Here is a 16,506-nt window from a genome sequence, read left to right as displayed (position 1 = left end):
ACATCTGAGCGTTCAGAGCAGCACTTTCGTCAGTGATCCTCGGACGCTGCAATTATTCTGAGCTCATATAGTGGGGTTGTTCTGCATTTCTCAATATTAGAGCATGACTTCCAACCCACTGAAATATACACTACATGACTAAAAGTATGTGGACACCTGCTCGTCAAACCTCTCATTCCAAAATCATGGACATTAATATGGATTTGGTCCCCCTTTGCTGCTGTAACAGCCTCCACTCTTCTGGGAAGGCTTTCCCCTAGATGTTGGAACATTGCTGCAGGGACTTGCTTCCATTCAGCCAAGAGCATTAGTGAGGTCGGGCACTGATTTTGGCCGATTAGGCCTTGCTCGCAGTCTGCGTTCCAATTCATCCCATAGGTGTTCGGTGGGATTGAGGTCAGTGCAGGCCAGTCCAGTTCTTCCACACCCATCTCAAACTATTTCATTATGGACCTCGCTTTGAGCACAGGGCACTGTCATGCTGAAACAGGAAAGGGCCTTCCCCAAACTGTTGCCACAAAGTTGGAAGCACAGAATCGTCTAGAATGTCATTGTATGCTGTAGGGTAAAGATTTCCCTTCACTGGAACTAAGGGGCCTAGCCCGAACCATGAAAAGCAGGCCCAGACCATTACTCTACCACCAAACTTCAGGTAGCATTTTCCTTGTATCCGCCAAACCCAGATTAGTCCATCAGACTGCCAAATGGTTTAACGCGAGCTTTACACCACACCAGCCAACACTTGGCATTGAACATTGTAATCTTAAACTTGTGTGCAGCTGCTCAGCCATGGAAACCCATTTCATGAAGCTCCTGACGAACAGTTCTTGTGCTGACCTAGCTTCCAGAGGCATTTTGGAACTGTGGTGAGTGTTGCAACTGAGGACAGACGATTTGTTCGCGCTACATGCTTCAGCTCTCGGCGGCCCGTTGTGTGAGCTTGTGTGGCCTACCACTTCACGCCTGAGCAGTTGTTGCTCCTAGACATTTCCACTTCACAATAACAGCACTTAGTTGACCGTGGCAACTCTAGCAGGGCAGAAATTTGACGAACTAACTTGTTGGAAAGGTGGCATCTATGACTATGCCACGTTGAAAGTCACTGAGCTCTTCAGTAAGGCCATTCTACTGGCAATGTTTGCGAATTGAGATTGCATGGCGGTGGGCTCGATTTTATACACCTGTCAGGAACAGGTGGCTGAACTAGCCCAATCCACTAATTTGAAGATGTGTCCATATACTTTTGTTTGTGTATATATATATACACACACACACACACACAAACCACCTGAAACATGTCGGTTGGAGTTTGTACAGTAAACGCGCTATAACAGAGAACCTCTGATTTGGATACAGTACTGAATAGTAACAAAAAGCATCCTCTGAAAACTGACTGAACAGTTACAGTTTGCTGCTCAGACAACAGTAATGTGCAGTTTGTAGGTGTGATGCGTTTTGTTATTGAGGTCTGAGTGACAATAAATGGGCTCATTGTAAGTGAATGAATGGCAGACAATTCATGCAAAACATAAAATCGCAAATTCAACCATTCCAACAGTTTTATTTGTTAAAATCTTTTGAGCAATCACTTAGTACAATGACAGGTAAAACTTTGCATTTCCAGTGAACCTTCATGTCTGTGGATAATAAAGAACCATGTGTTCAAATGTAAATTAATTGGTTAAATTAGCAGAAAATTAAACAGTTTGAGCAGAATGTATAACAGCATAATGTGTATAGAACATAAGTATAAAAGAAAAGACAAACCTGACTCAAATCAAAGGCTAAACCCAAAACATTTAGGCCATATCCTAACCTAAGATCCAAGTGTGTAGCTCACACGTTTCTTGTAAATCATGCATCGATTACAATGGAAGATTTGTGCTTAAAATTAGTGCTCAAATCTCTAGTCATGATTTGGCCCTACAGAAAAGGGTAAAATACTCATATTGCAACATTTACATTTTAAGAGCAGGCTTTTTCTAAGTGTACTATAATCAAGGCTCTTCCAAGTCTGTACACATCCATATCAAGGTAGAATGGACCCAAGACATTCAGCAATTCCTCGTTGGCAGTGGCGCCTTTTACCTTCGCGTCCTCAAGCTGACGTGTGGTGGGGCGGAAGTTTGGCCACCGAGGTCCCCATTGTGTTAAGGGCAGCATGGATACGGAAGTGTAGCCTTGACTCCATGCTATAACCCTTGTAGTTCAGCCTGTAAACATCCAGATACATCTTAACATTCATTATTAATCCTAGGCAGTAAACAATGCATCTAAAGTAGTGCTGGTTTCAATTGACACTTACTTGGCATTTTCTATGGTGGTGGTAGCCTTCCCCAAATCTCCTTGCTGCTTGTAGAGAAGACCCAGTTCATACATGCTGTATGGCACCAGGTAGTGGTCATGCTTGATCCTGTTTTCACTGTAAAAACAAAACACCACAACAATCAGATTGTGAGAAAGCCAACAGATCTATTACATTTGGCTGCATCAATAGTCTTAACCCCTGAGGAGCCACACAAACCACATTCCTCAATGATCAGTGAATGGCGATAATAGCCTTACCTGGAGATGACCTGTGTAAAGCAGAGTTGGGCCTGGTCGAGACGGCCCAGGTGTCTCAGACACAGCCCCTTCAGCATCTGGACCATGCACTGGTCATCCACGTGGTACTCTGATGGATCTGGGAGAGGAAAGAAAAAAAAAATCATTTATTCTGTATTAGACGGGGGCTGATGGACCAGAAATCAGCCCTGGCATTTCTACCACAATGGACCATTTTTTTCCCATTGAGACCCCCACACCATCCCATAGATTAGACCTAGAGCATTGTGAAGGTAAACGAACTTGGGTCATTCTTCAGTTGCTCCTCTGCTTTCTTGATAGTGACCAGAATGCTCTCTGTCAGTTCAGGCCTTTTGCCAACAATGGTGAAGCCATTCCAAACATATATCATTTCCTGTCATGAGGAAAATGCATTTTAGACCTAAATACCACATTTTAAAAGTTCACGTATATTTCTTTGAATAAATAAAAAAATGTGTTCTCACCACGGCAGGAATCACCAGCGTCACTGGCGTTGCGGCGCTGTACCGCTGAGCCTTCTTCGCGGCGAACTTCTCCGTTGGGATAGACTTCCCTGCAATCCGCAGCCGCAGGCTCTCCACTTGCCTATAAGACACATGAAAGTAGCCAAAACTATAAACCTTAACAACCCACCTTCCCTGTGTAACAGTGCCTTCTGTTCAGTTTATGATTCATGTAAATATTACATTTATGCCATCCTGAAAATATAGTAATCTTTTTTTTGGTGTGGACCTACTTTCTTTTCAAGTTGCATAGTATCTTTGGGTGCCATACAAATAAAATGCGGCTTTATTGACAACACATACCTGAACAACTGTTCCACATTCTCCCCAGTTTTCTTCACCTCCTCCTCTGGCATCATGCTGAGGATGGAAGCTTTCTGGAACACGTACAGAGCCTGCCAGGAGAGACCAAACGTCACAATGAATATGTCCCATCTGTACCCAGACCTCCAGGGGATATACCAGTTTTAGAACATGGGGGAGCTGTAAAGAGCAAGGAGGAAAGACCGTAAGGGTTAAAAAAAATAAGAAAAAGTATAGGAGAGGAGAGTTACTGGAAAACTGGATAAGGACCTTAATCTGTGACCGGGAAGTAAAATGGTTTTAGTTAGGCTGCTAGGGCAGCAGGTAGCCTAGCGGTTAGTGTTGGGCCTGTAACCGAAATGTCCCTGGTTCATATACCCAAGCCGACAAGGTGAAAAATCTATCGATGTCCACTTGATCCTAAACTGCACCAGGGGCATCGTACCACTATGGCAGACCCTGTAAAACAACACACGTCACTGCACCTTTCCAGTGTATGTGACAACAAAAAGTGTGTGTACTATCAGGTGTGTGTGTACTATCATTTTTGCTATACATCCGTTATTAGACAGTGGCAACGCAGAACACTCATGATTATGAACATGGTCTTTTGCCTGCTAATGCCTGCAATGCAGTGAAGAAAACAATATGACAACAATAACGTCTAATGTAACTGGCCCCTCTAACAGTACAACTGGCCCCAGCTTGGCCCCCCCCCCCACCCAGTTGAAATGGTCTAGAACCGCCACTGTGTACTATACCTGGGACCTCCATCCTAAATGTTTTAGTCAGGCTGCTACAGGTCTACTATACCTGGGACCTCCATCCTAAATGTTTTAGTCAGGCTGCTACAGGTCTACTATACCTGGGACCTCCATCCTAAATGTTTTAGTCAGGCTGCTACAGGTCTACTATACCTGGGACCTCCATCCTAAATGTTTTAGTCAGGCTGCTACAGGTGTACTATACCTGGGACCTCCATCCTAAATGTTTTAGTCAGGCTGCTACAGGTGTACTATACCTGGGACCTCCATCCTAAATGTTTTAGTCAGGCTGCTACAGGTCTACTATACCTGGGACCTCCATCCTAAATGTTTTAGTCAGGCTGCTACAGGTCTACTATACCTGGGACCTCCATCCTAAATGTTTTAGTCAGGCTGCTACAGGTCTACTATACCTGGGACCTCCATCCTAAATGTTTTAGTCAGGCTGCTACAGGTCTACTATACCTGGGACCTCCATCCTAAATGTTTTAGTCAGGCTGCTACAGGTCTACTATACCTGGGACCACTTGCTCTCTTTGCAGAGAAGGTCTGCATACTGGTAGGCCTCCAGCCAGTCCTGCTGGAAGGAGTAGGACCACATAAGCTCCCAGTAACACAGATGGTGGATCTGACGCCACTCCTGCTGCGCCGCTATGCACTCCAGGAACTTCTTCTGGGCCTGGCGGACAGATACACAAAATAATGAGATATGGTTCTTGTTAGAGGAGTACATGTTATAACTTGTAACATAGCAGACAGGGTCATATTCATTAGGGCACAGCATAGCAAAATGCTTTGCAACAGAACACAAGTGTTTCTCATTGGACAAGTTTGGGAAGTTGCTCCCAGTTATGTTTTCTTCCATTTGGTACACTAATGAATACTACCCAGGAAAATGTATGAAGATGCCTTTCTTAAAAAGGGAGATTACTCACAAATTCAAAGTTACCCTTGAGCAAAGCAATCCTGGCCTGGTAGAAGAGAATGAGGGCCCCCTAGAGAACAACCACAGTCAATGTTAACGGAGGAGAGGTGGCAAGTGGGAAGACCTTGCAGGAGGGGGACTGTTCACTTACATTGGGGAACTTTTCAATGTAGGGCTCCAGAAGAACATCAGACTCTACCAGGTTCGCCTCACCAGTACCTATAGAGAAGGAAAGACAAGGCATCAATCAACCCTAATGGCTGTTGTAAATTAAAACCCATTATCTAAGGATACATTTACACAGGCAGTCCAATTCTATCTTTTTCAATAATTCATCTTTTGTCCAATCAGATCAGTTCTGAAAAAGATTTGATGTGAAAAGACCTGATTGGTCAAAAGATAAATGAGTGGAAAAGAGATCACAACTGGGCTGCCTGTGTAAACACAGCCTAATAGTCCATACAAATGGATTAAATGCTCTTCACATAAGAAACCAGCTGGAGACAAAGTGACTTTGTAAAGCGTGACTGAGACAGTTGATGATCACAGTACTGTAGTAACAATGGAGCAGTTTAGCATTGTCACCACCAGAGGGCATCCTTTATCCTCAAAACTCCAGTGGCCTGTGTGGCATTTGAGGAGTAGGTCAATGTTGCCCACAGGTCTTGGGTCCTTTTTGGGTTTTCCCCAATTTAGTGTTCCCAGGTTATGGTAAGATTTCGGGGAGGGAAAGCTGATCCTAGATCTGTACCTTACCCAGTATGACGCTGATGTAGAGGTGGTACATCAGGAGGCACAGAGTGCTGAGGATGGAGCGTAGGCTGTTGCTGGCTGCCCCCTCCCTCAGCTGGGACAGACCCACTTCCTGTACAACAAGCCTCTGTCAACAACATACACTTCATTGCATTGTCATTGGCTTAATTATGAGGCATAATGGGAAGTAAACTAAAGAAATGTATCATTTCAAACATTTACAGATGTATTATTTTTGACAATAATTACTTTGAAAAAAAGACTCCCCACTCGGACTATTCAAGAGAAAAGGAATATTTTGCAAGGCGGCCGGTGTGTGATGCTTAATAGTCTCAGAGAGAGAAGTGGTGAGACTGCTCCTCGTCACCTACCCGGTCTCCAGAGAAACCCATCCACTCCAGTAGTCTGAGGACCTTGCTCGGCAAGAGAGACAAATACTGAAAGAGGAAAACCAAACGGTGAAGATAGTGACCTCAGCATCTGAGGACCACAAAACAAAAATCCCCCTTTCATGTCAAAGAAAAAAAAACAGCCAATAGAAAATAAAAACATTCCTCATTTGAGTTGAGAAAAAAATATTTGTAATCTTACAGTTGACCGCTTTAGCAACTCTTATTAATCTGCCTGTCCTACCATCTTCTACCTCACCTATAACGCTGAAGCTGAAACACTAAACACCAACGCTCTTACCAAGTTAAATGAACCAATGCCCATGTTCACACCGCTCCTGAAGTGAGCTTGTGTGCTCATCTGGTCAGACTGGTTCTTTGCCATGGTTGACATAACATCACATTCCCTGGTAGAGAGGAGCCAAACAGATATTTGTTTATTTTATAAGGATCCCCATTAGACATTGCTAATGAAGCAGCTACTCTTCCTGGGGTCCACACAAAACATGACATAATACAGAACATTAATAGACAAGAGTAGCTCATGGACAGAATGACATATACTGAACTATGAACTTGAGTACACCATCAACCATGCAAGATCTCCCAAAATACTTGACTCTCAAATGTGACCCTGCTAAAAATAAATCACTGCCTGATAACATTTGATTCATTTCTTTCTAGTGCATCAATTCTGTGAACAGTCATTCTTATACTGGAAGCACAGGAGGCTGGTGAGAGGATGGTGGCGGCGGCTAATAATAAACTGGAATGGAGTGAATGGTATCAAACATATGGAAACCACATTTGATGTGCTTGATATCATTCCAGACATTACTTTGAGCCCGTCCTCCCCAATTAAGGTGTCACCAGCCACCTGTGACTGGACTACCCAAACACGAAATATAAAATCCTTTTCACATTATAAATCATCAACCAGTTCATGTGAAACCAGGCCAGCTCAGTACAGCTTGGTTTGGGTCAGTCGTGTGAAGAAGAAAAAACAAAAAACAACTGCCCACTTGTAGATCAGAAAGCTGTTGCGGATCTTGATGCCTCCTTTGATGAAGCTGATCATGCTCTCCTCCAGAAAAGTGAGTGCAGCCTTCTGCAATAGCGCCTCAGCATAGCACAACTCCGCATGCATCTCCTCTGCACCGGGCAAGGAGCAAACAAAGAGATGCCTGTCACTCAAAGTCCAGAACAGACCCACACATTTAAACCAATGTGGATGTAGTATATGTAAACAGTGCATTCGGAAAGTATTCAGGACCCCTTCCCTTTTTCCACATTTTTACGTTGTCTTATTCTGAAATTGATTAAATACATTTGTCAATCTACACATACAATAACAGGTTTAGACATTTTTGCAGAACATAGAAATGTATTTACATAAGTATTCAGACCCTTTGCTATTGACCCTTTGCAATTGAGCTCAGGTGCATCCTGTTTCCATTGATCATCCTTGAGGTGTTTCTACAACTTGATTGGAGTCCACCTGTGGTAAATTATATTGATTGGACATGATTTGGAAAGGCACACACCTGTCTATGTAAGGTCCCACAGTTGACAGTTCATGTCAGAGCAAAAACCAAGCCATGAGGTCAAAGGAATTGTCCGTAGAGCACCAAAACAGGATTGTGTTGAGGCACATACCCAAGAAGAATCAAGGCTGTAATCGCTGCCAAAGGTGCTTCAACAAAGTACTGAGTAAAGGGTCTGAACACGTACGTAAACGTGATCAGTTTTCTTTTTTTAAATTAGCAAACATTTGTAAAAACCTATTTTTGCTTTGTCATTATGGGGTATAGTGTGTGTAGATTGAAAAACAATTTAATACATTTTTAGAATAAGGCTGTAACTTAACAAAATGTGGAAAAAGTAATGGGGTCTGAAAACTTTCCAAATAAACTATACTGTGCATATATTATAATTTTGCTACAGCAAATAGTATTTTACCCCCATGTGTGCTGGGCATCCTGAAGCATGACAACCCAAACAATAAAATACATGAAATCAATCAAACGCCACTCATGAAACATGTATATTTCAGTATGGATGACTCATACTACTCTAATTTTCACATTGTCATGCATCATACTACATGTATGGATGTCCAGTTGTCGACATACTGATATCGTCCTTTATAACCTACAGCCATCACGGAGATGGTATGCCCATCACACCTTCAGTTAAGTCGTCAGCTGGCTGCTTGTAAAACATTTCAGTGATGGCCTCCACCATGTTAGTCTTCTTCCGGAACCTGTGATGAGATAACGTACTGTGTTAAAGTTAGAATCCTTAGTTGCTACATCCACTTTTGGACCAAAAAAAAAGTATAATATATACACTACGATTGATTCTTGAAGAATATAACACAGATAAATGCCTCATGAGCTTAGTTCAATTGTCAAAACCACATGTACATTTTGGGTTCTGATGGGGTAACTCCAATGTTTGCAAACTAACAGTCCTTGCATCATCCATAGTTGCATTACTCCAGGTCCATCCTTCAGCTTTTTACCAAAACAGAGGCGGGGTGTCCGCTTAGAGCTAGAGTCTTGAATCGAAACAATAGCTAAGTCCTGCCATTGCCCAACAATGTCTGAATCTGACGCGTGAGATAAAGCTTCTTCAATGCATTGGCAATTGAAACTCTACAGAACTAGATGCCCTACATTCATGTCATTTCTATGAGAGAAGCAAAACCGTACATCTGGCACGTCTGCAGAGACTCCTGCAGAGCAGTCATGGCCTTTTCAACATCCTTGGGTTCAAAGGTCATGCCCGCCTGCATGGCCAACATGCTGCTGTAGCCCACGGCGTGGTACATACTTTGGCTCCTCCTGAAAGAACATGACGAAACTCGAGAAGCATTTTATTGAGAAATGGATCCAATGTGACCAACCAATGAATATACACAGAGAAAGTGGACCGTTTCTGGTAGCCAATTAGGACAATTTGTGTTGGCAATATTGCAGTAGAATACACCTTACCGAACAGGTCACCATCCATCACTATTAGAGACAGACATGAGCAGTTCATCCTAAATGATGTAAAGCCTCAAGGCAAGCTATGATGATGGTGAATGGGACATACCAGGGTCTGAGGAGATCCAAGGCGTCTGAGAACCGGTTGTTGAGGAAGAGGTCAAGGGCTTTGGCACTATCCTGCAAGGCAGTCTCTAAATCCATCTGGGATTTCCTGGGAAGGGAAACAGAAGTGCAGATCAGGTGTAGTATGTCTCCAGTAATGTTCTACACATGGATGTCATTGGCTGCTTTTGACAGGACTCTAGAAAAGGGTTACTCAAGTACCATTTGAGAAGGTTGGGTAACACAAAATGTCCTAGGCGGCAAAGGTCATTTATTGGCGTAATAAAATAAACTCACAACCCATGCGATTCCAAACTGTTCAAACCCCTCTTGCTGGCATTAAGAATTTGGCAATTTTAAAGCTACTTTCCTGTAATTCGACACTCGTCCATGTCTTGTGTGTGTTTATATGATACCAGGGGTTAAATCCCAACAGAGTTCCTAAAGAACTTGAGTCCATATTGACCCTGTTCTGGGTCCGGATTGCAGTCCACCAGTTGAGTATGGGGGCTATAGCAGTCACAGCATGCGGCAGACAGTATTAAATATCTATTTAGATACAGAACACAATGTTGAATGTGTCTGCATCGGCTGAGATTTGTGCTGTAGGCATTAATACTGTAACTATGGTTACATAGCTTATGGACTTCTGATAGCTCTTTTACATAGAGGGAATATCTAAATCAATGTGTATCTTAGCATAGACTTGTGAAGTAGGAGACTTACGTCTTATCAGGTACCAGGAGAAAGGGATCCTCTGGGTCCATCTGAAAGTCAAGGAAATCAAGTTTATCAACTGCACAAGGAGCCATCCTCAGTGCCGAGCCAAACTGCAAGCCCTTTGGCTGTGTTTATACAGGCAGCCCAATTTTCATATTTTTCTCCACTAACTGGTCTTTTGACCAATCCCATTGGAGCTTTTCACATCAGCTCTTTTTTAGAGCTGATCTGATTGGTCAAAAGGCCAATTAGTGGAAAAATATAAGACATGGGATAAGTGTAAACGTAACCTCTGAGAATCAATCTAAATACCATCGCAGTGAATTTATTTTTCTTCTTTGGTATAGCAGTGCATTTGTCACAGGATTCCCATTGGATAATTGAGAGTTCTGGGCCTCGTTCAAATTCCTGAAGTGTATCCTTCCTTACCCTCTTCTTTGAAGTGTTTCTAATCAGTTATTACCTCAAAGGAAGGCAATAACAAAGAAGTCACTTACAGTGAGGGGTTTATTAATCCTTGTTCACACTGCAGGCCTTAACGCTCAAGTCAGTTTTGCTTTTCAAATCAGCTTTGGAATACTGACTGTCCAAACTGCAAGTTACAAGTGACCAGATCAGTTTTGTTTGTGTTCAGACAGCAGTCATTTGCTGACATGGTTACGCTAGTTGTCATAGTAATGACGGGTGTGTGTGCAGTGGTGTAGGCTGATTGGTGGTGGTGCTCCTGGTTCCTGGTTCCTATCACTCAGAAGTTATGTAACAAGCTAAGGTGACGACAATGCCATGGACATTTCCCAGTGGCTTTGAATACTCAAACTCATAGTGTAAGAACATGTTTAGAGCTTCAAAGAATAAGATGGTCCAGCTTTCAAAACGAGTCCTTTTTGTCTAGTCACAGCAGTCAACTAGCTAGCTGTTTAGCTTTCTAGCGCACAAACTAATTTGTTTGTCAACAATTAAAAAGCTAGTTAGCTACCACATGTTCTTGTCAAACTGTTGTAGCTAGCAAGCAACAAGATATGCAGAATAACAGTCTAAAAACCACTTCAGGGCAAATAAATCAGATTTGACCGTTAAGACAAGTCACAGCGCCAGGAATTAGATTTGTACCGGACTTCAAACCACCTACGAAGGGGGTTTGAAATGTCTTGAAATATCCGATTCCATGTGCTTTTTGGCTGTTCAGAATGCAGGAAAGAGAAGACTCATATCAGAAATGCAACATTTATTTTGTATTTGAGTCATTTCAAACTGCCAATGTGAACAAGGCTTTAATACCCCAGGCATGCCCGGGTGAACCAGGTTACTGTTGATTGCATTCGTTTTGGAACCGAGTTGCTTCCTAGGCTTGAGCCTGGTGCCCCGTTTTGGCCGATGGCGAAGTTGTCTCAAAACAAAAGTGACGTAGGTTTGCTCTTTATACTCGCACCGGTTCAAAATAGCCAATTTTGATAAGTGTCACTGATAACGGAACTAAATGACTACCGCCCCATAGCACTCACTTCTGTCATCATGAAGTGCTCTGAGAGACTACTCAAGGATCATATCACTGCCACCTTACCGGCCACCCTAGACCCACTTCAGTTTGCATACCGCCCCAACAGGTCCACAGACGACGCAATCGCCATCACACTGCACACTGCCATATCCCATCTGGACAAGAGGAATACCTATGTAAGAATGCTGTTCATTGACTACAGCTCAGCATTCAACACCATAGTACCCTCCAAGCTCATCATCAAGCTAGAGGCCCTGGGTCTCAACCCCGCCCTGTGCAATTGGGTCCTGGACTTTCTGACGTGCCGCCCCCAGGTGGCGAAGGTAGGAAACATCTCCACTTGGCTGACCCTCACACAAGGGTGCGTGCTCAGCCCCCTCCTGTACTCCCTGTTCACCCACGACTGCGTGGCCACGCACGCCTCCAACTCAATCATCAAGTTTGCAGACGACACTACAGTGGTAGGCTTGATTACCAACAACGACGAGACAGCCTACAGGGAGGAGGTGAGGGCACTTGAAGTGTGGTGTCAGGAAAATAACCTCTCACTCAACGTCAACAAAACAAAAGGAGATGATCGTGGACTTCAGGAAACAGCAGAGGGAGCACCCCCCTATCCACATCGAAGGGACAGTAGTGGAGAAGGTGGAAAGTTTTCAGTTCCTGGGCGTACACGTCACAGACACTGAAAAGGTCCACCCACAGAGAGTTTGGTGAAGAATGATCAACAGCGCCTCTTCAACCTCAGGAGGCTCAAGAAATTTGGCTTGCCACCAAAAACCCTGACAAACTTTTACAGATGCACAATTGAGAGCATCCTGTCGGGCTGCATAACAGCCTGGTACAGCAACTGCACCGCCCTCAACTGCAAGGCTCTCCAGAGGGTGGTGCGGTCTGCACAACGCATCACCGGGAGCAAACTACCTGCCCTCCATGACAACTACAGCACCCGATGTCACAGGAAGGCCAAAAAGATCATCAAGGACACCAACTACCCGAGCCACTGCCTGTTCATACCGCTACCATCCAGAAGGCGAGGTCAGTCCAGGTGCATCAAAGCTGGGACAGAGAGACTGAAAAACAGCTTCTATCTCAAGGCCATCAGACTGCTAAACAGCGATCACTAACTCAGAGGCTGCTGCCTACATTGAGACCCAATCAGTGACCACTTTAAGAAATGGTTCACTAGTCACTTTAAGCAATGCCACTTGAATAAATGTATACATTAATCATATCATATGCATATACTGTACTTTATACCATCTACTGCACCTTGCCTATGCCGATCGGACATCGCTCATCCATATACTTACGTGTACATATTCTCATTCACCCCTTTAGATATGTGTGTATTCGGTTGGGGAATTGTTAGATTACTTAGATATTACTGCACTGTCAGAACTAGAAGCACAAGTATTTCGCTACACTCGCATTAACATCTGCTAACCATGTGTATGTGACCAATAAGATTTGATTTGACATTGGGACACAGGGGCTGTACAGTAACATGCTCATAGAATTAGAATATTAGAATGGCCATCAATCTTCTTATGATGGGATAAATGTCAGTCATTTTGGTCAGGGTGATGGTCAACCATGTTTGCCAGCGCTGTGATGCTATATACTGATTAAAAATATAAACGCAATATGTAGAGTGTTGGTTTCATGAGCTGAAATAAAAGATCCCATTAATGTTCCATATACATTTACATTTTAGTCATTTAGCAGACGCTCTTATCCAGAGCGACTTACATACATTTCATGCATTTGTATTTTTTTTATTTATTTTTTTGAACTGGCCCCCTGTGGGAATCGAACCCACAACCCTGGCGTTGCACACACCATCCTGGCGTTGCAAACACCATGCTCTACCAAGTGAGCCACAGGGAAGCATATGCACAAAAACCTTCTCAAATTTGTTTACATCCGTTAGTGAGCATTTCTCCCATTTGCCAAGATAATCCATCCACCTGACAGGTGTGGCATATCAAGAAGCTGATTAAAGAGCGTGGTCATTATACAGGTGCACCTTGTGCTGGGGACAACAAAAGGCCACTCTAAAATGTGCATTTTTGTCACACAACTCAGTGCCACAGATGTCTTGAGGGAGTGTGCAATTGGCATGCTAACTGCAGGAATGTTCGCCAGAGCCTTTGCCAGAGAATTGAATGTTCATTTCTCTACCATAAGCCGCCGCCAATGTCATTTTAGAGAATTTGGCAGTTTGTCAAACCTGCCTCACAACCGCAGACCACGTGTAACCATGCCAACCCAGGACCTCCCCCTCCGACTTCTTCACCTGCGGGTTCGTCTGAGACCAGCCACCCGGACAGCTGATTCAACTGAGGAGTATTTCTGTCTGTAATTAAAGCCCTTTTGTGGGGGGGGGACTCATTCTGATTGGATGGCATGGCTCCCAAGTGGGTGGCCTGACACCCAAGTGGGTGGCCACTGCCCAGTCATGTGAAATCCATATATTATGGCCTAATGCATTTATTTCAATTTACTGATGTCCTTATATGAACTGTAACTCAGTAAAATCATTGAAATTGTTGCATGTTGTCTTTATATTTTTGTTCAGTATATATGCACACCAAAATTACGATCTGCTTCTCTGAATTGCCTTGTGAAAGTCTAACACTAAGATCGTATTTTGTAACTTAGCTAGCCATGTTGGCAATAGAACACACTTTCAAACGCCCACCTGACCAGATTGCAATTTAGAATGGACCTTTTTAGAATGCGTAAACAGTAATTGTGTGATGGCGGGGATGCAGGGTTGTGTTCCAAAGAAAACAACTAAGTCAGCTTGCTCTAGTAGTTCCTCAACAGCACAGCTAGGAGAGCCCTACTGGTATGAAAATAAACAACTGAACAACTTGCTATTTAGAGCATTTCCCAAAAATGCATGTCTTGTTTTTGGCTTCAAAGACAATAACAACTGTAGGCTATAACAAATGTGCATTGTCATGCAGTGACAGAACAATAATTGATCATCCATAATCCAAATAATGAATGATTACCTAGTTGGGCTAACTTTTTTCCTTCTTGCTGTAGGCCCACATAATCATCCTCTTCCTGCATCCCTACTTGTAGCCTACCTGACTCTGCTATAATGCACTTTCACCTCTCACTCTCTTGCTTGTCCATCTTCCTGAATTAATATTAGATATTCTAACAGATCAATCTCGCTGGCATAACGCAAAATTATTTTTGCTATAGTGTGGATATAGGGCTGTTTTTGTAATAATGAGTTTATGAATGTATTTACTCTGTTGCCTATAAACGGCATTGTTTCCCGAGTGTTAGTGGGAGGACAACACACTTTATCATCGCGTGACTCCAAGTTTACGTGGATATGGTGGTTATTATATCTATATTTGCGCATAAAGGCGTTTCCAATGCCATCTCTCGCATAATTTATTTTACGACACAATAATATCCCTCCATGTCCAACGAACAAATTGGCCCTATCTGTCCGCATTCATAAAATTGTACCGAAACCTCCTATTTCCATCACAGCTGTCTTTATTGATTTATTTAGAAGGTAGCCTAATAGCATAAAAACTGGGGATGGAAACGTGGTTAGTAAGGCAGCCCACTTAATTGTTACCCAGAAATAATTTAATATTGAGATAAAAACGGCAGCATTGGACCTTTAAGAACAACAAAACAATGAAGCTATTATCCATCTTCGACCAAAATACACTTTCCAACTAAAGTAATGGGTATGATGCTATACAAAAATGATATTGAAAGCTTCTATAGAAAGTAGGATTAGGCAAAAAAAACAAAAACAAAAGTCAGACCCATGATAGCAGATTATTTTGGTGGAAATACAAAATATCCCCAAAAAATGATCACGAAATTTTATCCAGGGAAGGGTCCTTTGGAAGAAGGACTGTTGACATATATTTGACATTTTTATTGAAATGTAACCGCTCTCAAATTCATGGGCAGCTCTACAAGGACTGATCATCAATGATATCAAAATCACAGATTTCCCCTTTAAATAAAATGTTGGCCTATTGAACATTCAAATAATAAAAATAAGTAAAAAGGCTAAAAGCGTCTTACCTTTTGGATGTTCCCATTCTTCACGTGAGCCATGTTCGATAGGACAGGAATGATTGTCAAATAAAGAAGAAACGAAATTTAATAAAGAAATAAAGAAATGTATAAATACATTGGGGGGAAATAGGTCTAAAAGATATCAGTTGATGAAAGAAAGGAGATAGTTCTCTCTGAATTTAGACGAAAAAAAATAGCTATTGGGCTTTGGAGTTAATCTTTCATCAGAAGGAAGAGAACTTTCCCATTTGACACCTTTATAAAATAGCCTACTAAATTATGCATGGTGGGGCTTCATAATCAAGGATACACCCACCTAAATTGCAGTGGCGCAGCGGTCTAAGGCACTGCATCTCAGCGCAAGAGGCGTCACTATAGTACCTGATTCGAAACCAGGCTGTATCACATCCGGCCGTGAATGGGACGGCGCACAATTGGCCAAGAATTTGTTCTTAACTGACATGCCTAGTTAAATACAAATAAAAAAAAATGCAAAACGCAGCACCACAATTAACCTATGCTAACGAGATGCTTCTACTCTATTAGAGAGGGAGTTCGATTAATCATGCCCGGGCACCCGTTTAGGCGTGTTTTTGCCCGGCTGAAAGTTGATTGCATTCGATTTGGTACCTGGCTGCCCCACTTTGTCCAATGGCGAAGTCGGCGCAATGCAAAAGTGACGTAGTTCAGCACGTGTAGAAATTATTAGGATTCTGTGATTGCTTTGGATAAAAACGCGTTATCTGCCCTCCCAATGAAAACTAGTCATGGAAAGTGATGCATGTTTCTGGACGGTGCACTATGCTGACAAAATGACCGAGCGGCGCAGATTACTCTTCCATTTGAGATGGGCACTCCTCCCTCCGCGCTTTCGCTAGATGACGTGCCGGGTTTCGCCC

At 42.9% G+C, this 16,506-nt stretch overlaps 1 protein-coding gene across 5 annotated transcripts; it reads right to left on the bottom strand.

Moving 5' to 3' along the window:
* Positions 1-1,544: 1,544 nt before the first annotated feature.
* On the bottom strand, positions 1,545-16,464 carry LOC106610345 (tetratricopeptide repeat protein 39B). Of its 5 annotated transcripts, XM_014209662.2 has the most exons (19): positions 15,924-16,464; positions 15,614-15,631; positions 10,045-10,085; positions 9,323-9,427; positions 8,938-9,069; positions 8,410-8,486; positions 7,246-7,375; positions 6,525-6,630; positions 6,206-6,271; positions 5,838-5,961; positions 5,233-5,300; positions 5,092-5,151; positions 4,674-4,835; positions 3,393-3,484; positions 3,051-3,171; positions 2,848-2,959; positions 2,566-2,683; positions 2,306-2,422; positions 1,545-2,213 (listed from the first exon to the last, which is right to left on the bottom strand). In XM_014209662.2, exons 3-19 carry the CDS (start codon positions 10,083-10,085, stop codon positions 2,099-2,101), a joined length of 1,746 nt encoding a protein of 581 aa, XP_014065137.1. In that variant the 5' UTR covers positions 15,614-15,631; positions 15,924-16,464; the 3' UTR covers positions 1,545-2,098. The 5 variants fall into 5 exon arrangements, with proteins under 5 accessions (XP_014065137.1, XP_045578804.1, XP_014065135.1 ...); XM_045722848.1 differs by lacking the exon at positions 8,938-9,069; XM_014209660.2 differs by lacking the exon at positions 15,924-16,464 and having other exon boundaries at positions 15,614-15,913.
* Positions 16,465-16,506: the final 42 nt, after the last annotated feature.

This window comes from Salmo salar, chromosome ssa08 (assembly GCF_905237065.1).
Source record: "Salmo salar chromosome ssa08, Ssal_v3.1, whole genome shotgun sequence".
Classification (NCBI taxonomy): domain Eukaryota; kingdom Metazoa; phylum Chordata; class Actinopteri; order Salmoniformes; family Salmonidae; genus Salmo; species Salmo salar.
Note: the sequence above shows the minus strand (reverse complement) of the source record. Positions and strands in the feature narration are given on the sequence as shown.

Bases quoted from the DNA above. Each gene is read 5' to 3' on its own strand.
- LOC106610345 (XM_014209660.2), bottom strand. From the start codon at position 15,646: ATGGCTCACGTGAAGAATGGGAACATCCAAAAG. The intron at 6,631-7,245 runs GTGGGCAGTTGT...CCTCTCTACCAG, and splicing joins AACAGCTTTCTGATCTACAA to GGAATGTGATGTTATGTCAA. The intron at 5,152-5,232 runs GTAAGTGAACAG...GTTGTTCTCTAG, and splicing joins ACATTGAAAAGTTCCCCAAT to GGGGCCCTCATTCTCTTCTA.